General features: G+C 44.4%; 2 protein-coding genes across 2 annotated transcripts in view; one reads left to right on the forward strand and one right to left on the reverse strand.

Annotated features, from left to right (window-relative positions):
- The window catches only part of LOC135921873 (uncharacterized), a 221653-nt gene that overhangs the window by 53921 nt on the left and 144713 nt on the right, over positions 1–23019 (reverse strand). The window lies entirely within an intron of this gene.
- Positions 1–23019, forward strand: part of ClC-b (chloride channel protein 7) — a 48383-nt gene that overhangs the window by 17820 nt on the left and 7544 nt on the right. The window contains exons 11-20 of the mRNA XM_065456284.2: positions 3885–3939; positions 4237–4297; positions 4512–4650; positions 5980–6073; positions 6336–6505; positions 7978–8157; positions 12380–12465; positions 13038–13152; positions 14500–14583; positions 18443–18532. Of these exons, the coding sequence (XP_065312356.2) occupies positions 3885–3939; positions 4237–4297; positions 4512–4650; positions 5980–6073; positions 6336–6505; positions 7978–8157; positions 12380–12465; positions 13038–13152; positions 14500–14583; positions 18443–18532 (1074 nt within the window). The remainder of the gene's footprint in view (positions 1–3884; positions 3940–4236; positions 4298–4511; positions 4651–5979; positions 6074–6335; positions 6506–7977; positions 8158–12379; positions 12466–13037; positions 13153–14499; positions 14584–18442; positions 18533–23019) is intronic.

The raw sequence follows: 23019 nt of genomic DNA on the forward strand, positions 1-23019 counted from the left end.
TGATCGCAAAATTGGGTGATGCGTGTGTCAGCTTCCCGTCTCTAGCTCTCACAGAAAAGGAATTACGTTACTTGGACGCGGCATCACACGACACGTAACCATGTTACATGATTTCGCACTTCATTTCCGTGTAAGCGCATGCGCGATCTACGTGCATGCCATGTATAAAATGACGCAGTGGCACAATAAACTTAGTTGAAAGTTTGCGCTTGGTGTGTCGTCTTCTTTCACGTCCGTGTCGTTTTTTATGTCGCGCAATAACTTTTAAGCACTGTTAAAATAATTTTCTTTTTTACAGTGAAAGCTCTATAGCTGTACTTCCCAATGGGTCTTTCATGTCCGTAGGCAGAACTCGGGAGGTGCGCACCGCGTGTGCCGCTAGGTTCCTTGCAGCACCGGCAGATGGCGCGGGGAAAGAAAAAAGCAAGAACCAGAAAGCTTGCCATTGCGCAGAGCGTTCACTGCAAGCGTTTCTCGGTAAAGATTACGGCTGCATAAGCTGCAGTTGCCGGGAAGCAGCAAATGCAGCATATGAAGCAGAGATTGACACATCTTAATATGTAAACAAAGAACCCCGCGTAGCAACTGATCTGTGCTATGACACAGTGCTATGGGAAGGCCACGCACAGTGAGGACTCCTGAAGAGCAGTGTGCATACGAGGCGTTGCGAAAGTGTGCTGCATTCCTCTCTCTCTGGTCTCTGGTCTGGTGCATGAAGTAGCGGTGCAAGCCCGTTGAGACGTCTTAGGCTAATAATTGGGTAAAGTGCATGTGAATAATTTTGAGCTACGTAGCAATAAGTAATCATTCTAGTGGTTGTTTACCGCTTTTCTGTCAAACCACCTTCACAGTCTAGATTGGAAACCAATTATGTTCGCATCAATATTCAAGACTTCCAGTCATTATTAAGATGTTTATTCTTATTTCAAATATCTAGTTAATTTTGGTAGAGGTCAGTTAGACCTAAGATAATTAACATTTTATTTGCATTGTTTGCAGCTACAATTAAAAATAAATGGCATAATAAATATTCATTTGTGAGGCATATTTAGATAGCGTAAGGAATAAGAAATGATGTATAGCAAACACTGTTTTTATAGGACCATTAATAGATTATGTACAGCCCATTCAATGTACAGTTAAACCTCAATATAACGAAGTCGGTAAAATCTGCAATTTGCTTCGTTGTATTGAAATTCGAACTTTTTCGCAAATAAGTAGTCGGCGACCAATATTTCTTAAACAGAAAGGGTCCCCAGAATTTTCCGAATTATTGAGCAATCGAAAAAAGCAAATTTGGATGAGAAAACAATTCATTCTGATAAATTTGGGAGTTGGCAACGAACGCTATGGTTTTATGCCACGTATGTCAACAGTATCGTCGCATCAGCGGTATGAATTAAGCAAAACCAGCCACGCTTTCACGAGCACTCCGCCCCGCTGCTGATAGCGTTGCCTGGACTGGGACGATGCTATCAGGAAAAGTGCCGGCAGTGGGGAGCAAATGCTTCGTCTGCCTCTTCGTCCAACAGGCCAGCAAAACTCGAGATTACGCAACCTCCAATACTAAATGTGCAGACAGACAGCTTACATGGTTGCATGCCGTCTGTGCACACCCACTGTGCATGTGGCAGCTGCTGCATATGCGCTCAGCCGTGCTTCCAGCCATGCACAGCCACAGCCGAGACGTGCGCCAACTTACCCCTCAATCTGCCCCCATCGCTCATGCTTGATCGCGTTGCCACGAGCTTGCTCCCCTCCCCCGCTTTCCTTTTGCTTGCACTGGAAGGCGCCACTCGTGACGTCGTTTTTCTTGTGTCACCGTCACACACTTTCACTCGCACCTAACGCACACAGTGTCGGGGTGCGATGAGATCTTATCGCACTTGGACTTTATACAGAATGTGATGCGGCTCCACTTCGGCAGTCGCTATTGTTGCGCAGCACGGGATTTCAGAGGCCTTTGCAAGCAGCTGCTTGTAATTAAATCATTTGGCCATCTCCACCTGCAGAAGTTTCAATTTGTCTCGGCATTCCTTTACAGTGGCAGTGGAATTTCGTTATATTGAAAACACATACATTGTTATATTGATGTTGTAAATACACGGTGTTCTATGGACAAGAGATTATGAGAAGTTAAATGCTTTGTTGTATGGAGAAGTTCGTTATATCAAGGTTTAACTGTAAGTCCATAAGATCTGGCAACCATGTGGCTCAGGGACATCCTGTTGGTTACCAGATGTGCATTGTCTTAAAGCCTGGCTCTGCTTTTATTGCATATATGCAAGGACAATCCTGTATGGCAGTCTCCCACAGAATATCAACCAGCATTGTTGAGAAATTGAGTGTCGGTATGTTTAATGCAGTCACAGAGGATATTTAGTGGGGCAGCATCATAATATTGCCTTAGGCCTTGTGCGTCACTTCTTTAACTTACAAGTGGTAGATTGTAAAGCGCTAACAGATGGTGCTGTTACATCTTCTTGCGATCACCAAAACGTTCTTTGAGAAGTTTAACGGCATCGGTGTAACAACTTTGGAAATTGGCAAACTGTCAGTTGCCGCTCACGCATCCCCCGCAAGGTAAAGCTGTAAATAGAACGGCATTGTTGACAATATAGCATCATTCAGGTGAACAGTCTGCTTGACCTGCTCCCAGAAACCTGATCATTGGCGAATGTCGCCTCTAAATGTTCGCATATGAAGCTTTGGCAGTCGTAGGCCAATCCTGGGCATAGCCTCGGGAACTATCACGGTTGAATACTGGGGAACAGTCTCTGCTGCACACTCTGTGCATTCCAAGATGGCAATTTTGCAGGGACTCTCGGCAAGCATGCTTATAGCTTGATTGCTGTACTCTGCAGACGTTGCGTATCCTGCTTCGAGCTCGGTGTTGTTAGCTGAAAAACAGTAAAAAATACCGGAAAGCTTGGATTTGTCCACAGTAGGGCCTGCAAGAAACGACTGGAGTTCTTGCAGAATCTTCATTCTCTGTGTTTGTCAAGCTGGCTGCTCAGTCTTGAGGCGTTTTATTGGTGTAGCTCTTCGGGTGCAGGTACTTGGCCGCCTGGTATCCATTCTGATAACGAACAATGTGTTGCTAATTCCTCGCCGCCTGCAGCGCGAAGTGGTCGAGTAGAAGGTCCGTTAAGGCATGCGAAGAAGGAAACGTGTCCACACGGGAGTTTTCGGCACCAAAACGTAAAAACTTCTACGCAACATGAGGAAACTAGGCAGAGCCAAGTGCTACTTGTGCAAAAATTTTTTTTTTTCACTGTGCCTGCCTCGCGCGGTTATTCTTTTTCTACTCCTGCTGCTGTAAAATTCATGAAAATAGTGTTGCAGGAATATTTTATCAGTGTACAGTCTGTGCTGATATACAATTCCTCTTTAGTGTCCCTATAACGTACCATATTTTCGTGCTTGTAACTTGCATCAAACAATTTGTCAAATATTAAGTACGAATTCAGAGTACGAGTCATTAATAAATTTGACCTCTGAAAATGCTGCCTTGAACGCTTAGTGGATTCTTCAACTGATGTCGGCACCACTAATGTCTGTGGAAAGTATGATGGTATGTGTGCACAAAGCAGGACACGCTTGAGCACTGTGATTTTGATTCAACAACTGCGGATTGCTCTCAGTGCTAACATTGTTACTTAGTTGTATCCTTCCCCTTGATCATTGCTGCCAATGTTCTTCCCTATCTACCGTCACAAACCTTCGACTATATATAATTGTGTCAAGCTGGCAGTAATAAAGAATGGAGAACTAATTTTTATTGTGAAAAACTGCCCATAATGATTGTCATTGAAACATAGGACATGTTCATCAATTTCGCTGCACAGAAGCAAATGTGGGTTTTATTGATTTTTTTTCCATAGGATGTCCAATGGAGCATCGTGGAGCTGCCCATCTACATTATCATGGGAGCATGTGGTAAATATCTTGGCTGATTTGTTAATACGGTATGGCTGCTTGCATTGTAAAAGTTCTTGTGAATGCTACTGCGTGTGCAAAAGCATTTGTGGTAATTTCTATGTAAGAAGTTACTTAGATGTGCACTTTTGTTACTTTTAAGGACAGTGTTGGTCTAAACTGTATTTTTTTTCATTTGGCATTTCGATCACCTGGTACATAAAGTATCAGGGGTGCGCATTTTTAACCTAGCCTAAGTATCCAAATTTTGTTGTTTGCAACAATACAGAAGTGCTGTGTTATGTTGTTCTTGTCCAGGTGGACTGTTGGGAGCCCTCTTCAATTATGTGAACTTCAAGCTGACAGTCTTCAGGATAAGGTAGTGTGTGCTTTGCTATAAGCTATGCAAAGACTGCATGGGTCTCTTGGTGTTAGTTTTAAAATTTAACAATTGTGCTTGTATTCGTAAAAGAGTAGAAATGGTTATCTATTATTTGTCAAAATAGGAGTGTTAGCATCTGAAATCTGTGTTCTCATTGGATATGATGCAATATACCCAAGACTGAGGACGTGCTAAGTGTAGTGTTGTGCAGGTACCTGTACCGGCGCTGGGTCAAAGTCATTGAAGCTGTCGCCGTGGCAATAGTCACTGCCTCTGTGGGCTTCCTCATGATTGACATCTCAACTGACTGCCGGCCTCATCGGGATGACTTTTACGATAATGCTCTGCAGGTGAGTCGTAATATCATGCCAGGTTTCATTCCAGATATTTTTTTAGTCCAAATGCATTTGCTGAAGAGCGAGCTGCATCCTTCTTCCTTTGCTGCCGCATTACCACAACCATAAAGTGCTAAAAATGAATTTTTTTGCTGATATACTAAAAGTTGCATGGATGAACAAGCATAGCGTATGCAGTAATATTATGTCCATACTTCGGGGGACCTGAATGATCTGCTTATTTAAGTGAAATGTATACACACAAGCTTCCTATGAGTGTGACAATTTTGCAGTTGTTCGTTGAAATGATAAGGTTATCCAAGTGATATACGATCAAATTGTGTTGTGCTGTATTTGCCAGAAAACATGCAGTGTTTTGTGCTCTATCAGTTGCAGAGAACATTTGCAGTAGTGTGCAAAAAAAAAGGTTGGGCTTACATTTATGTTTTGAGCGCAGGGGTGTGGGTTCAATTCCCAACTGTGGATGCCACTTTCATGAAAACGCTTATGCACTTAGCTGCCCACTAAAGAACCCCTGCTGGCTGAAAATCTGGAGCTCTCCATCACAGTGTCTCTTGTAGCCCCATTCATGCTTTAGGGCGTTAAACCCAGTTTGTTGCTCGGCCATCTTGTGGTGATAAACTCCTACAACGCTCTGTCTTGTCGGATTGTGAGCTTGGATGTTTGATACAGATTCATTGTAATTTTCAGTCTGATTTATGTCCATTGCAGGACAGTGTCCTCTCCTAACGATCTCCGATTATCCCTGTCTTCTGTCAGCAGATGCCATCCGCATGTTATGGTGTTTGAAGTCTGTGCCGGTGTATCGACAAACGCTGCAGCAAATGCAGCCAAAGGTTCAGAGTAGCATGCGACTTAAATTGCAAGCAAGCCGGTCTTTGGTGTCTTCTCTTTGGTGTCGTGGTGCAACATGGTGCTCTGCTTGAAAATTTTCTATTATCACCACACAAACGGATCACGTGCCGTCATCGACTGCATTTCCTTTTCCTTGGTGCCCATTGTTACACTAGTAAGGTGCTGTGCACATTACATGTGTACATAGTTTGCTGTAAACTATCGTCCTCATCCGTAGCCTCTCCTTTTCCTGTACAAAGTTACAGGCCAGTGACAAAGCTCCTCCTGTCAGCCCCTTTGCTTTTCTTACGTTCAAAATGTTCTTTCCTCTCTGACAGACCACTGATTACCTGCTCTGCATATTATGCCCCCCCCCCCCCAACTCTACTTCATGTTATCCTCAACTATGCCCTTTGCTTTGTAATCCACGCTGCTGTCTTCCTGTCTGTCATTTTGCATTTCATTGCTGCCGTTTTCTGGCTCTTACAGTTCAACTGCTCTGATGGCCGGTATAGTGCTCTTGGAGAAATCTGGTTCCAAACGCCCGAAGCCAGTGTTCGAAGCCTTTTCCACCGACCTGAAGGTAAGGGTTTCTTTTCTGTGCTTAGATTTAGCTGCATGTTAACAAACTCAAAGTGCTCAGGATGTGCTCAAAAAGTTCAAACTCAAACTCGAGAAGTGCTCAGGATAAATCAGCTTTCCACATGTCTTTTGCAGCCCATGTTCCATTTCAGCTCATATTCAACCAACCAATCAATCAATTTTTTTTTTCATTTTGTTGTTCTGCTTTGTTTTCTTCTTTTGCATTCAGCATGTGTGACTTGTAAACTGTCCATTCCCCTCAGGCACATGGACGGCGATGACCCTGCTGGCCTTCTTCGTGGTGTATTTCTTTCTGAGCTGTTGGACGTACGGTCTGAGCGTCTCCAGTGGAGTGTTCATCCCCACGCTCTTGGTGGGCGCAGTCTGGGGTCGTCTGCTCGGCATTGGTGTCCGTAACATGTTCCCAACAAGTGTGCGTGATTTTTTAAACCATCTTCAGCTAATTACATGCATTAATGCATTAATTAACTGAATTAATGCATTTTCTGCAGCTGCAAAGTCCTGTCATGTACACAGAGCTCGTGGAATGCATACAGCCAGTGTGCTAACCAGTGTTAACCAGGGTTAACCGTGCTAACCAGTGTGCATTCTTTCGTTTCCACCATCTACAGTTTGTGTGACATTGAAGTAATTTTCACTCGTACACTTAGATCAAAGCCCACATGAACTTTAGTGACCAGATTTATAGAGACATGATGTGGTACTCCCGAGTAATTGCACATATGGGCTGTTCTACGAAAGGTTTCCCTTTCGCATTTCATTCTGTGTGCTTCTGTGTGCACAGTACATTATGACGAACAAGATGCACCATATCTCTAAGGTTTGTTGAGATCCATTGGAGAGCCATGGGCCTTTGAGTCTTTCTTGAGTTCCATAGAAGGGGTGCTATTGTGCTTGCAATTGGAAGCAACAGGAAATTTTCTCCTCGAAAATTAGAACACATTTTTTTTTACAAAGCTACCACTTCTGCATTCTGGGAAAGACCTGTATTTTCACAGCTGTCCATAGGGAATAACTGCCATGGCTTGCCGGTGACACAGGCAACAGTGAACATGTTAAGCACTCTAGGGCTAGTGTTTGTAGAAGTGAGGTTGGACAGTGCACTGAATACATGTATGTTTTGCAGACCTCTGTCCCTGAAAATGTGGCAAAACACAGTGGCACCCCACTTATTATTTTGCCTAAAAGCCTCCCTTGTGCATTATTAATTCATCCTAAGTGGAACAGCAATGCATTTTGTAGCACATTTTTGGGGTGGTTATGTTGAAACTGGTGCCTGCCTAAAGATTCTTGCCGGTGGGACATGCCTGGAGTTCTGACTGGCTTTAGTCCTGGTATTGGAGTGTACGACTTATACATATAGTAAACAATTATAGCTTTACGATGTAAATACCTCGTGAGCCATAGAGCATCAAAACCATGCTGTCTGCTGCATTGACATGCACAGCCGGCTTCAAAAGTTTGAGACATGGGTATCACTGCAAACTTGAATTTCTGGCTTGTTAAAGCATGGCAGCTGTAATTTCATTGATCACCATCCAGTTTACAAAAGCTACGACAGGCTCAAACGTTACATTCGAGGCTTCATGGCAATTCACCTTTTTCGCAAATCTGGTATCCAGTAGACTTTTGTGGCCAACTGTGCACATACATCTACATGCATGCATACCACACACATGCACAAGCACATGCACACACACTCGCACAAGCAAGCAAAAAAACAAACAGTGAGGGCAGCAGACAGTTATTCAGGAACAAGACAGTGCACAGAATTTTGATAATCTAAACTCAAGCATTGTTTTCTAAGTGCCCCGCGAGTTTGACACCTGTGCTTCTAATTGGTGCTTCGATCTCCCTGTTTTGCTGTTTCCATTGTGACCACAGACGTGGGTGAACCCTGGCAAGTTTGCGCTGATTGGAGCTGCAGCTACTCTGGGCGGTGTGGTTCGCATGACGCTCAGCCTGAGTGTCATTCTGATTGAGGCCACGCGCAACATCACTTTTGCCCTACCCATCATGATAGCCCTGACGGTGGCCAAGTGGGTGGGCGACTTCTTCTCCGAGGTTAGTTTTTATCCTTGCTGGATTGTGCATCAACTTAAGGTTTCCGAACCACTTAATTTTCGGCCTATAACTGCTTAACTGGCAGTTGATTGGCTGTGTTGTTTGTGTTGCTGGCATAAGTTTGAGGTTGGTCAACTGTGCAGGTTGGCAACAATTTGCAATTACAACAGTGCCAGAAATCAAGATAAGAGACTGGCATGACAGGACAAAGTGCTTATTAGTGATGCTTCCCATTGGCACTTAGAACCTGTTGTAGCTCTCTCTTACCTGCATTTAGGTGCACATTAAGGAACTCTGTGCTGCCAAGGTGAGCCCAGGGCCTCTACTACGGTGCATCTCGAAGCTAGCATATTGCTTTCAGATGTTAAACCTCATAATTTAATTTTTGATATATATTTTATACCAGTCAGTTTTGTTTGTCGGTTTTTAGCTGTGTTGTGACTATACATATCAGATTGCAACGGCCACTGCAACAAATAGCACCTACCATACGTAGCTGCTTCAGGGCATGACATACCGTATTTACACGATTGTAAGTCGACCCCCCCCCATATCGCTTGACCGGGGGGGAAAAAAAAGAAAGCATACCTGAGGGCGCATTCGATAACGAAAATTTGTTAGTAGCTGACATGGTCGCTGGACTACTCGTCTTCACTAGTGCTGCCATCGTCATCGTTGCTGCAGTCCCACAGCGCGTTGTGGTCCAGCGAAATTTCAAATTTGGCAAATGACCGCACCAGGACATCTTGCAGAACAGCAGCCCACGCCACACGCAGCCGTCAGGGAGGCTCTTTTGACAGGTCTGGTTGGCGTAATTTCGCAGTCTTCTGCCGCCAGCCACTCGTTGTACTCACGGCGGAGCAGAACCTTAAAATTAAGCCGAAGGTCTGGGCTTGTTTCATGACCACGTCGCACTTCAATGGCAGGGACCGATCAGGCATTTCAGCGACGTACGCCGCAAGCTTAGCCTACAGCTCCGGAAAGTGTCCAGACTTCGGCACGTGGGAAATTTCTCACTTGCCGTCACAGGGTGAAAATTTCGCTTCGCTGCAGTCGGCACTCTCGCACCACCCGTTTAGAAGCATCGAAATTGCGGCCCGCTGCACAATGATTTGTTTCTTCGGTGTAAAGGATGGCAGCCCTCTTGAACGCTGCTGTGAACGAGTGCCGAATGATTAGTGGGCCTGCAGCACTCATAACGACTGGGGAAGCATAGAAGTAGCACGTAGCCGGCGGTCAAGTGGAACGCGTCAAAAAGTTGGTCAAACCAATACCAATGCCTTTAAACAGAGAAAGAGAAACCCGCGAGTGGTGTCTGCTCTTCCATGAACTACCGATACTCCCCGCAAGCGCCGCTGTTCTGAGGGTGCCGCCACAAATGGGAACAGCGGCGCTTCCATCAAATATCGACACCCCCTATGAGTGTTGCATGCACTGTAAGACTCAAAAATGTTGAAAAACCCTTCCGAAAAGCGAACAAACACGTGGGATAGCGAAAAAATAGGGGTAGGGCCATAGAGCAAACATAAAATTGTAACTACGTTGTAGCTCTCGTTGGTATCGCTTTTTTTGGTGGGGCCATGTTTTGGTTTCGATTGTAAGTCGACCCCCCAACTTCAAACTTTCAAATTTTAAAAAAGGGGTCGACTTACAATCGTGTAAATGTGGTAGTCATTGCACAACCTATTTTTAAGCCTCTTGTAGTCACTGAAGCCCTGGAATGAAGTGTCACAAAGACCAGCATGCATGCTGCCAATGTGAGCAGCACGCAGCGTGTAGTGCCCGGTACATTTGATTATAGGGAGGGCAATGCGTCGCACACAAACCTGTGCCTGATGCTGTATTAGCGAATAGCTTCAAGGGAGACGAAGATTGACACCCTTCAAATGGGTGTGCAAGATAAGAAAACTTTAATATCTTGTATTGATTGGATGCATCGTAGCACCCGCTGCCATTTTTAGCTGAATGTATTGTGCTTAACTGTCACTTAACAATTGCCATGGTAGAAACGGGCTCATTATGTTCTGTAACATCTTAGTTGGTTAAAATGAGGTTTACATACATATAGCAATCCAATTGTACAGTTGAATCTCGTAAATTCGAGCACCCTTAATTTGAACTTCTGGTTTATTTGAACTGGCGCCATAGGCCCATCAAAGTTATGCGTGTTCCAATGGGCGAAAACACCTGGTAATTCGAATGTGCAAGTATTTGTGACGGTGAATTCAAACATACCACGCTCCGACAATGCTCTCAGCCACGCGCCATATCACACGGTGGTGCCTCCAACCAGCATTGCTCTGACCCCACCATAGAGGAAAGGCTTAGGAGAAACCCATGAACGCTGAGCGCAAAGAAAAGAAAAAAAGAACCATGGCGTAAATTTCATCCTCTCTCAAATGGCAAGGTTGGCGTTTCTGCGTCGTGCCCTGATATCCCAGCCACACTAGCGGCAAAATGTGTGCCGTGGGAGGGATCGGCCCTGGGCCAATTTTTCATAGCTCGCTGGGGCGTAAAGTGAGCCGCAAGTAGAGGAGACCAATAACAGTGGCCCCTACAGTGACGTACCCGCAGGAAACTGGTGTTATGCGGATCAACCGGAGTGCTTGTTTTGCACTATCGTCTGCTTGTGTCAGCTCTCGCTCGCGCTTGTTTTGGTTGGCTTGGTTGGTCTCATTCGCGCTTGCTTTTTTTACGATGGCATGTGTAAACTGAGACATCCTGATGGAAAGGTTGTTGGAGATGTTGCGCCGTATCCGTTCTGTATGACCAGACAGACCCTGAATACAAAGACGCGAAGGCGACACCGAGTACCTCATTCTTCTTGTCTTTTGAATGCGACAATGCCGCAATATAAGGGAGCACACCACCATCATTATGATCAGTGACAACGACTTCGTCATCTTGATAAAACATGAGTCGTGTTAAGAACGCAGGATGAAGAAGGTAAACACAGCGCTGATCTGTTAGCAGATGAAGGAAAAGAACACGTGAGCACGCAAATGGAAGCAGCAGTGGAGGCTCGGTCCAACCTTGGCCACTCCGCTGCTTTGGTGGCAGTAGATGGCAGAGGTAATTACGTATCGCCATCCAGCAAGCTGGTGGAAAAGCAAAACCGCTTCCTTCCCGCTTTTCCTCGCAACTATGCTTCCCTTGCCCTTCCTCTCAACTCCCTTGTAACTCCCTCATCTTCGGTGGTCTTTGCAAACGCGCGTTTCCAGCCCCAGCCACTTCTAGCATAGCCTGCACCTTGAAATTTCATTTTCTGCTCTTATCGGGGGGCGAGCATTGGCCGTCGCGGGCAGTTTCGTGGTCCTTGCTCATTGTGTGCTTGTGCACTGTGATATTTCACGTCTCGCATCGTTTGTGCATCATGCTATGGTGCACGAATACTTCAGACGAGTCCTTCTTTGCATTCGAACTTCTTATAATTTGAACACGTTTTCGGGCCCCTTCAAGTTTAAATTATGGAGATTCGACTGTATTTTGTTTTCTTGTAGCCATGGGTGTTTCTGTATTACGTCTGATTTTTCTCCAATAACGTGCGAGTAATAGGACAGAATTGCTTCTTTTACTTATTATTTATTAAGTACTGCTAGCCGGAATTCCAGGCCTTAAGCAGGAGTGGGTTACACTTCGGTACCAATGTACCTGAACAACAAAAAGAGCACACATACAAACAAATGGAACTGGAGAAAATCGACTGGTGTGTTTTTGTTGACGTGTGCTTTTTGTAATTTGCCTGGTCAGGGGCCGTATTATTTAAGGATCTTTTCCATTTGATTTAACAGCAATACTGGTATTAATGAGGACCTGGCCTCATGTCAGCCTATGACAATAGGTAAAAAAAGAAAAAATGAAAATAATCGTTACGTAATACAGCTTCAAAAAGAAAGTAGTGTTCTCATGAAATGAAACGCAGCAGTACAGGCCTAACTAATATGCATATTCTGTTTCCGCCATCTACAGTTTGTGTTACATTGCCAAAGTTTGGCTCCTATGTTCCTGCCACTTTTAGTGACCAGATGTGTATCGGTGTGACATTGCACTCCTGAGTAACTGCACTATTGATTTTCTAGCTTAAAATTTCCCTCTTGAATTTAATTCCATACAGTGCATCACTGTGCAATTGCACAATTGAGAGAGACATGAGGATGATTTATTCTTTTCTCACCTTATCTGCATCCATTTTTATTCTAATTTTGCCCTATTCTCCTTGCAGGGGCTTTATGACATCCACCTTCAGTTAGCTGGTGTTCCATTTTTGGGTTGGGAGGCTCCTTCACGCTCAAGCAACATTCCAGCAAAGTAAGTTTTTCTTCTGCTGTTGTGGGCTAAAAACGAGCAGAAGGCTTAAGAACATGTAAAAATGTGGATGTATCCATGCTCTACGTAGGACATTTGCAGGGTCAACAATTTTATTCAGCTATACTGTGCTTGGCAAGGCTTCGCACTCTGTTCTGTCTTTCTTTTCACACTTCACCTATTTTGTGTGGTACGTTACTTGTTCAGTATGAGCCAAGTATTCCACAACAAAGTACTTCTGCATCGCAGTCACTTTCTGCCCCATGTACCATAAAAGCCTGCGTATAATGCAACATTTTCTTTCAAGGTATAAACATGTCAAATTTGTGCCTCGTATTTTATGTGTAACTAAGAAATTCTTAGCGCATATCTGCAGTGCTGTATTTTTAAAATCAAAGCTGCTACACTATTGTGCCGTTTGCTATGCAATCGAGCCTGGTTTTGCAATGCCCCCCCCCCCCATAACAGCATTATTCTAATTAGCCCTTGCATTGCTTCTGTATGTTAAGCCCCCACCAACCTTGATTTCGATTTGATTTTGAGCAATGGTGATGAGAACTGGCTTCTCTGTTCAGGGAGGTCATGGGCTACCCTGTGGTCACATTCCGGACAGTGGAGAACGTTGGCAGGATCATCGATGTGTTGGCCTCCTGTCCGCACAATGGTTTCCCCGTGGTGGACACGGCTGCGGTTGGTTTCAGCTGATATCTTTTGCCAGCTCTGCTTGTTGCTCTGCTAAAGCTGTACTCCACGGTGGCAGGTTTTGCGTACGAACTATGAGACAACACCTGAAGACACAGACACTTGTGCTGTTCTTGTGTCTTTGTCGGCACCTGCTATTGTCTCCTAGTTTGTGCTCAAAACCTGCTGCGATACTATACGGATATCAACTTACCCAAGTCATTACTCTATTCAGTAAAGCTGTACACTCGTTAGCATGCAATTTTGTCTCAGAAAAGTTCGTAGACTTGGACGATTAATCTAGCTTTGAACTCTCTTACTGCGACAGCAGCAGTGTCTCGCAGTGGACAACTGACAGATCCAGAGTGAGGGCCCTAAGGGCCCAAGCCTTGAGGCGTCCCCCTAAGGTCATATTATTGCCTTAATGTGCAACACATCATAGGCTGTTTATATGAATGTATTCCTTGTGTAAGTTAGTCTATTGCACTACGCTATTGTATTCTGAGTTGATTTGCTTGTATTTCTCTCCCAATTTCTCTATAGACTTGTTTTACTGTGTAATATGTTTTTATTTAAGCTTGAATGGATCCCAACTAACCTCACTGGCTAAGTATTTTGAGGCTCCAGTACGTTTTTGCACACTGTCAATTATGAATAAAAGATCAATTCAATCAATTTATTCAAAAAAAAGACAGACGAATGTATAAAAAAATGCAATTTTATGTGTGTTTTAAGGCCCATGTGCAAGGAATAAGTCTTCGATTCGTTACTGCACGCACTTCCGCTTATGTGCAACCTAGTACACCTGTATTTAGTTTTGTGCTGTCGCTATCGGCAAGGGCTGCGAAGGCTCGCGTCAGATCCGCATGTGAACGCTCCAGAGCACACGGTACATCAACATCAAAGTCCCTGTTTGACGGTGGGAGAACTTGCTCAATTATTTCGTCATGGTTCAGTTCGGCACACGACAACACTGCGATGTTGACGTCTGCAAAGTCTTCAAATGTAACGGCGGCAGAAATTGGCACACCACGGCCTAGCAGGTTATCAACGATGTCTGCATTTGAGCTCGTTGTGGTAGGCAGCAGTTCAGGCTCTTCAGTTGCCCCTTTGTGATTACTTTGTCTATGGGGCCATTAACGGTGCCGCGAAGCTGTCCGAATCACCGAGCATGTCCTGATTATTGGTGTCCGATTCATCAGTCAGCTACCGTAATCCACTGCACCATTTAATTTTGAAAGTATCTATTATTACTATTCTCACTCTTATTCCTCCTCCTCCTATTATTATTATTATTATTATTATTATTATAAAGTACATTAAGCCAGGCCTTTCTATTTCTCTTTTCAATTTCAGGAGCATTCTGGTGAAGATCACTCGTTTGGGCGCTTCCGAGGCATCATCCTTCGGTGGCAGCTTATCGTTCTTCTTCAGTACAAGGTAGGAATACACAATGCAAACAGTTCAGCCGTTGTGATTTCTAAAAGCTGCAAAACTTTTCCTAAGCTTGTACCAGCAACATAAATTGAAATGCAAATGAGAATAAATTGGGGACATCCATATGTGCATTAGCTCCTTTAGCCTGATGTGTGGTTGTGCAACTGCAATGTTCATTTAAAAGTTGAACTGAATGATCCCTCTTGGGCAAATTTCACGGGCAGTCTCTCTTGCGAGAGTGCTGCTGACCTCTGGGGCCATCGATCCCCGAACTTGGATAGCGAAATTTTCTAGATATCCGAGGTTTCTTTCAAATGTTTTTTTTTTTTACTTTGCTGCTCTTTAAAGATGAACTTCTGTTGATTGCCAGGCAAAATGGTGGCAATTTCTGTAGCGTTATTTTTTTAATTACTAATTGTAACACATTTGAATCAATGCCAAAAGATGAAACGAAATCTAACTTAAGTGGAATGAACTGCCATGGTGGTAACAGTTTTATTTCTGAGACAATAGATAAGGATATATACACCAGACATAGTCCTCATTTTGCACATATTACCCGTGGCTTGGAACCCTAGTGTAAAATTTCAAGGCGTTGCTGGATTTGGTCAGAATTCCCCTTCTCCCCAAACAGTGCTCAAAATCCTTAGATCCAGGCAAAATCCTATATGGTAGACAAAACTGTTTGGACAGGTTGGTTAACTTTGGGAAAGTAACTTTTAGTGAACTGAAAAGAAAAATGTTTTCCCATCTAATAGCCACACCCTGATTTCATGAAACTTTTAGAGGGGAAAAGCTGTGGTCAATCACGCGAACATGCAGTGAAAGCTCATCACTACAACATTCAAAATAGCAATTTCTTCAGGTTAAAGAAGGTTTGAAAAATCCCCAGCCAAAAGCCTATTGTTTAAACATATATATATTTTAAAAAAAAGAAATTGGTTTTGTGCATGTGAAAACAGTGCATATTTCACTATAATGAGCAAAATTTTTGTGCTTTCTCTGTTTTAGTAGCACCTGAAAATAATGAATTTGCAACACAAAAATATTGTGCACGCTTGCAACTTGTGAAGCCGCAGATATTCCTGGATGACTGCGATTTCCAATCTGTGCCAGCCCTATCATCAATGCCTGCAGTAGTGGTGGCTCGCAGAAATAGGAACTGCACCACTACTTCGCTACAGCCACTGTAACTACGCTAGTAGAAACACAAATCGACACTGTCTGTAGTGCAAAGACCGTGAGATCGCGCCAATTGCACCGTTCACAATCGTGGCAACCTTAATGGATTGAGGAAAGAATCCTCCGGTAAAATGCAGGCTTGCTTAAAATACCACCTTAACCCAAGATCGATCAGCAAGGAAAGCAATGAAAATTACGTGGATGCTTTGGGGCTTCAGTAATGAAAAAATACGTGGATGCTTTGGGGCTTCAGTAACATTTGGCGATTATGTGCAGTGGCTTAGCGTGTGCAGATAGGCAAACAATGTAAGGATTGCACACTTTACCAACAGCCATTGGAGTTATCAGTGAGCTTATGAATAGCGGTTGTGATGGATCGAGGCATGTTATCTGTGCTCTGGGGAAACACACTGGCATTATGGTTCACATGTGACAGTCGGGTCGTGCTTAAGAATGGCTGCGTCCCGATCGCTGTCACCCAGCAGCATCATGTTTAATCTTACTCTAGATAGAACATGCTCAGAGCTATGAGGCATACTTTCACTGTCCGTGAGCATCAGTGCGATGCATGGCCGTAGGCCTGGCACACACTCTCGTAGCGTTAACAGATCTGAGTTCTGCACGTGCCAGCTGGAGATGACTTCTTCACATAAAGGACTACTCGTACTCCTATCGTGTGGAGTCTCTCACCGGCAAAAGATTATTTATGCATGTACCGCTTGCAAATGTAGGCAATTCCTCTTGAATGTAATTTTGAATGCCAATTTGTGTGTCTTTAATGCAATGATTCTTCAAAATAATGGATGATTCTTGGCAGTCCCATGAGATTTGTTGTAGCAAGATTTCATTGTATATAGTACAGTGCAGTCCACTTATAACAATATCAAGAACAATGAAAAATTCAATTGTTATGACCCATCATCGCTATATCTGAACTACCGTAAGAAATAAAAAGCTGCTGAACATACCTTTATAGCTCTGAAACCAAATTTGCCTCTGGCACTGAAAAAATTGACGTTGTGTCAAGTAGCCTGTGAAAAATACCCCTGAACAGCTTATGAACTGTTAGACGCGCTGAAATGGCAAGAAATCCGCACTGGCTTTCGCGGTATTTCAGGTTCACAACTGTGGTGTCCAGAAGCTCTGCGAATACTAGCGGCAATAATTAAGTGTGCGTGAAATCGATTTTTGAGGTTTATAGCGCTTACATCGAGGTTGGTGTCAAAGATGGGCCAATGTCATCTCGTTGCCCTTGTCGCACAGCACCGCCATCTGTCGCGTCAATGATCGCCCCGTCGGAGGTCTCTGCATAATGAGGCAGAGCTATCTGCACCCAGAAACTCCTTCGTCGAAGCACCACCTGTTTCGTCGTCAGTAGCGACATGCTTCCAGAGCTCGGTAGTGTCAGTGAAAATTCGCAGATCCTCCCTCCCTTCCCTCTGGACCTGGGAAGCCAACTGGCGACCCTCGACCAGGCCCGGCGAGCCGCGATCACCAGTGGAGCCCTGTCGGAGGGAACCACCCAGGAATAAACCGCGCAGCGGTTTCTCCAATAATAAAGTTCCTCCTCCTCCTTGGTGCCATGTGTGCGACGGAAGACAGCATGTTTCCTTTCCGCTTTCCTCCCTTGTACGCGGGAGATTGAGCCGTGATCGTCGGCACCCCTCGAGCGCAGTTGTGCAGTATGCAGTTGCTGCCAGAGTACAACGACACTGTCCCTCCCTCCCCTATCCCCCGGGGCCTTTTCGCGATGAAAGATGGCGTGTGAGATTGAGCCCCGATCATCGGTTTCCCTGGCGCGCTTTCACTCAAACCTACACCATGCGGCGTGAGGCGGCGGCAACAGTAAAAATGCGTCTGGAGCGTCCATATTGCTATCACAATAAAAGTAGGAGACATGGTACAATTTGGTGTCAGACATGGTGTCGGACACAATCGCACCCACCAAACTCCGAATCGTACCGTATGTCTCCTACTTCACAGCAGCAGGTACTGGGCATGATCATTATGCTAGACGAAGTAAAATCACACTTCTTGATGGGAAAAGTGGGGGCTGCGTTCATTACGCGAACGCGTAATGAACGCGAACGCGTATTTTCACATACTGTCAATCCCTCATGGGATTATAACAGGAAGGGCAAGTACATATGGTAGTATTTGAGTATGTGAGTAAATATGGTATCTCACTGTAGATAGCTAAACAGACAGCAGCAAGGACAAAAATCATGTTAAGCCCGATTCCAGTGCTGATGAAGCTGGTATAGAACAAGGCTTCATGAAGGCAGGATTGAAATTGAGAGCGATTGAGTCTATTTTCTGCCTAAACAATATGGCAGCTTAGGAGCCTGGCTGGAAATTAACTGAGAAGACTGCCTGCGCACGCACGCACGCACGCGCACACACACACACACACACACACACACACACACACAGTCATGCTTTTTTGCTCTTTTATGTGTTTCCTTATGTGTTTTCCCTATGTTAGAAGTGTTTAATAAAGTGTTAAAATAGAGGAATATTAGTATTCTCTTAGGTTACTGTTCTTCTTGCTCAACATGAGCTGGGCGTCAGTCAGGTCACAGACATTATAAATGCATGCCCACACTTGGGGGCTCAAAGCTGTCTTCATAGCCAGTGCGTCATAGTCAGTGCTTGAGCGCACCGTTTGTCACCCCACCAGATGTTCCAGAGCGACAGTGAGGGAGCCTGCCGTCGGCGACTGCAGCTCTCCAATTTCCGGGATGCCTACCCACGCTACCCGACCATTCAGGTGACTGCTGGCCTTTGCCTTACCTTTTTTTTTTAAAAATCTTTATGTGACTTCATTCGACTGTATGCACATTTTGGCCACACAACCCCCCTCTTCTCTCCTTGCTCACGCGGGATAATGGTGCACATGACTGTGAAAGGGTCTGATGGCAAGTCTTGCTGCTTCGCTTCAACAGCTGCTCACTGTCGCGCGGCGCATTATATGATAGGTGCATTCCCAAGCAGACGCATGTAATTCTATCTGCATCTGAAATTGTGTGTAAACACAATTTGTTATACTGAAATTCATAATACAGAAGACTTTTGTTCGACTTTCTTTTATTCATTTATTTCCTTATTTTATTTTAGTTCATTCGGTCCCTACCGAAGGTCCCAGCCAGTGCCCCTGCATTTCTATGGGCCAGAGCCTTCATTATTTCGATCCTAAAATGGGCATTCGCCAGATAATTCGAACTTGAGCAGTCAGCATGCACGTGCCTGACTCCTATAGTGTCTTTTATAGCAACGCCTTTAATGACAGCCCCCTCTCAGCAAAGCTTGGGGTACAGTAACTGCATTGAATATTCGTCATCTCCCGTCGAAAGTGCCTATTTTTGGCAGCTGCAGTTAATGCTTTGTACCGGACATCGTGCTGAAGAGGTGTGCATTCTATAGTGATGCATCACTTCTGGCTAGCAGTAATGACGTCGTCTACTCCCCCCCCCCCTTTTTTTTTTCGGTTTCGGTACCAAATACTGCTTTTTTCAAATCTTTTCATGATGGTTTCACTCGTATTTCAAACATCACTTGTTGTTTCCTTTACTCACAAAAAGTACCCTTTATTATACGAATACTCACTTGGTAACATTCCTTTGAAAAGAGAGAGTTGTACGTGCGACTTGGGGATATTAGTTGACTCCCGGCTAAATTTCGAAGAACATTTTTCAGGCATCGTTAATGCATCCTACAGGAAGTTAGGCCTCACATCAAGGATGACTAAAAAGTCTATGAATGTGAACTGCGTTATTCTCTTGTATGCCTGAAGCTAGAGTTCTGTTGTATGGAACTGTATTAATTTGACCAATGTTGCAAAATTTCCGTGTGTTCAGCGACATTTCATTTGTATCCTGTATGATTGATTTCTTGGATGCCGTGTATTTTATGCCTATGAGTGTTTACTGCACATGTTTAATATTAGACCCCTAGAAATAAGGCCGGAATACTGTGAGTACATATTCTTGTATAAACTAATTCACAACCATTTCTCCTGTCCGTGGTTACTGTCAGCTGTAATGTTCTGCCTGCCTTGCCCTAACTTGTGTAATCCTAGCATTTTCTATGTGAATTCTTTTTGCACCTTGCATCTTTTTCCATCTTGTAACACACCAAAATGCCTCACTACATGATCTTGATATATTCAGCTCTACTATTTGCTCATTATATAAGTTTTGTATTTAATTCAATGTTTTGTTGCACTTCATACCACTGTTGTTTGAGATAGTCTTTTTTTGTTTTCCGGTTTTATGTTCTTCGTGTAACACAAGTGCACCAATATTAAGGCGTAAAGCTGTTCTTGGGTTTTTTCAGAAAATAAATAAATGAAATGAAATCATATTTTTCACTTATGCTGTTGTGCACGTACACTACTGTCGAACCCAGATATATCGAAATTGAAGGGGATTGCAGAATAGTTTGATATATCAATAATTCAAAATGTAGAATATGCTATGTGCCTATGTCAAGCATATCTGAGACGTCCGCATGCCTCACAATTTACGGAGATGGTGATACATGGGAATTTGCATACAGAGATTCTCTTTAAACGGAACCTCAAAGGACTAAGGAAATTGGCTCCGTTTATCAGCAGTTCCATTTACTGAGAGATAAAGCTGAATACAATTGCATGAGTACAAAACCAACCATGAGGATGGTGTTCCATTTAAGAGGCAGTCCTGTTTATTGAGATTCCGCTGTATTTGCGCCTTCGAGGCTGTGTCATACGCTTCAATTTTTACTTGATTTTTGCATGCCAACGTCGTAAGCTGCTCACACTGCGGCGTGGCCTACTGATCTCAATGGTAACCTTAAAAGCCAGCGTTGCTGTAATGAGATATTGCGGTGCGCCTCGCACGCATTGAAGTGCTTCTTGTACGTTTTTATTCAATACAGTCAAACCCAGTAATATCGAACTCGCAAAAACACGGTTATCAGTTCAGTATAAGGCATAATTCGCTATAAGTCTGCTGAAGAATTGGATGTCATAAAAGCACTTGTTTGATGAAACTAGCTTAGTTTTGCATGAAATAGTCCTATACCTTCTGCTTGGGCAACTTCGCTGCCGGCGACAGCACATATTTCTTGACACTGTATAAAGAATCGGAACAGCTGAAGCTGCAACCTTCCACATTCGTGCAGAAACGCCGGACTAGTTCGAGTGCACAAATCGCCACGTAGGATTTGGGCAAAGGATCGTCATTGATTTCCTCATTGGCATGCTTTCACTTGTTCGATACGATGTCGGCAATGTACGCTTCGTTTTCTGGCTCTCCTGTGGTCGCTACACCACTATCCGCACTTGCAAACTCGTCTACCATTGATCCATCAATGGCTTCTGGAAACTGTGACAGCGCGCTCCAAACTTTGACGACACTGGCCATGGCTTCGTTGCACTCATAAGCATTTCCATAGTCATCACCGGGCATGCGGAAACTGGCACATCTGAAGCAGTTTTGAATGAACTGCTTGTACGTGGCCGCCTCAATGTCACGGTTGTGCGTACACATCATGCGCCACAGGCACCGGTTCGTTTGTCCACCTTAGCCCTCATCTCCCCCTTATTCTTCAAGATCATGCTGAGGGTGTACCTTGGAAACTTGTGCGCTGTGGCGACATCAGACTTATATTGCATTCGACTCTGTTTATGATTTCGAGCTTCACTGCAAAAGGCAAATTCAGTGCCCTTCGTGCTAGCCAAGGCCCACATGGCAGAAACACAACGAACAAGAAAAGCAGCGAGGCAATTCAGACTTGCATCATCTTGCATGATGAAGTCACAAGAGCCTCTGATTGGCTATCTGAGCAAGCTCTGCAGGTGGGCCAGGGTAATTTCTTGCAGGGGAGTGCCGCTGACTTGTCCGACGCGACGCGGTAACAGTAGGGAGAGCGGGTGAATGGAGCCGCACAGCCTAGCTAAACCACTTTTGGGATGTGTCGGCAGGTTTCCCCATCGCCACAAAGGAAAGCCAACTTCTGGGGTCACTTTCGTGCCGCATGACATTGAATATATTGGGAGTCACTGCTATTTTTGTTCAGTGTGAGCATAACTTTTGCTATATATACTCACAGTAACTATACCATGTTCAGAAATTGTTTGATATACAGGATAATTCTATGTAAACGGGTTTGATATAGCTGGGTACCAATGTATGTGGTTAAATATACGTGCAGTGCGAAAGCAAACTAGCCTACAGGTATGCCGTACCACCGTCAGCGCACTCATACTGCGAATTACACGTGAACATGCCAGTCCGCATGTATGCCGTTTAAATGCCCGTTTTTCATATGTTGGCAATCCATGCAGACTGTCGTGTACAGTTTTGGTACAGGAACAGACTTCCTGTTGCAAGCTGTTGTCCGTGCTTCTCGTCCTCCCCAAGTCTGCCCATCTCTTCTTGTGTGCTGTTAGCCACTCCAATGCCTCACATTCCCTTTGTTTTCGGGCCTTGCCCTCTGGCCGCTGCGTCGATCTGTGACTGCCGGCACTACACAGGCACTGTCAGATTGGAAAGTGGCTTTCAACTTGCAGAATAATCAGAGCCTATTCCCATTCTCATGTAACCCTAGCAAGAATGACTAAAACGCGTTCAGTGCTGACCAAATTATAGAACGCATGCAAGTCCTGCGTGCTACTGCTATAATGGTGTTTCCGCAAAGTACGGATCTGGCTTGCGGTGGTTTCGTTAAGTCCAAATTGTAATGCAAAAATCTATCCAAGTTGGGGTTGGGGTTCATTTCAGCCGCACGCAGAAACCTAGAATGCCATTCACGGAAAGCCCCAAGGGCCTATTCTGTTACTGTGGTCTTAGGACATGTCTATTTGCTGCTGAAGTGCTGATTGGCTGAAGGTGCTTGTCTCCTTCTGATGCATACCCCAGCCCAACCAATCAAAACTTCAGCAGCAGATGAAATGGGTATGCCCACTAGATGGACACTCGTAGAATACTACCCCCGCCCCCCGGTCTACTAAGGCAAACCTGGCAGCACAGCTTTTCAGCATCCAATGCCTGGATAGTATCCACACTTTCTTGTGGAACACTTAGCAGAACAGGAGGCTGTTTGCATTCTTGAAGCAGAGTGGCGATATGCTCTTGCTGATAATGAACAGACACATTTTGCACAATCAAACTACCCACGAAACATATTCTGGGACGGTCACTTTTGGAGTAATCACTTTCAGTGCACACTGATTGGCTAGTTGAGCAAAATCACTCGAATCAACCAACATGCCAT

Source organism: Dermacentor albipictus, chromosome 8 (assembly GCF_038994185.2).
Source record: "Dermacentor albipictus isolate Rhodes 1998 colony chromosome 8, USDA_Dalb.pri_finalv2, whole genome shotgun sequence".
Taxonomy (NCBI): Eukaryota; Metazoa; Arthropoda; class Arachnida; order Ixodida; family Ixodidae; genus Dermacentor; species Dermacentor albipictus.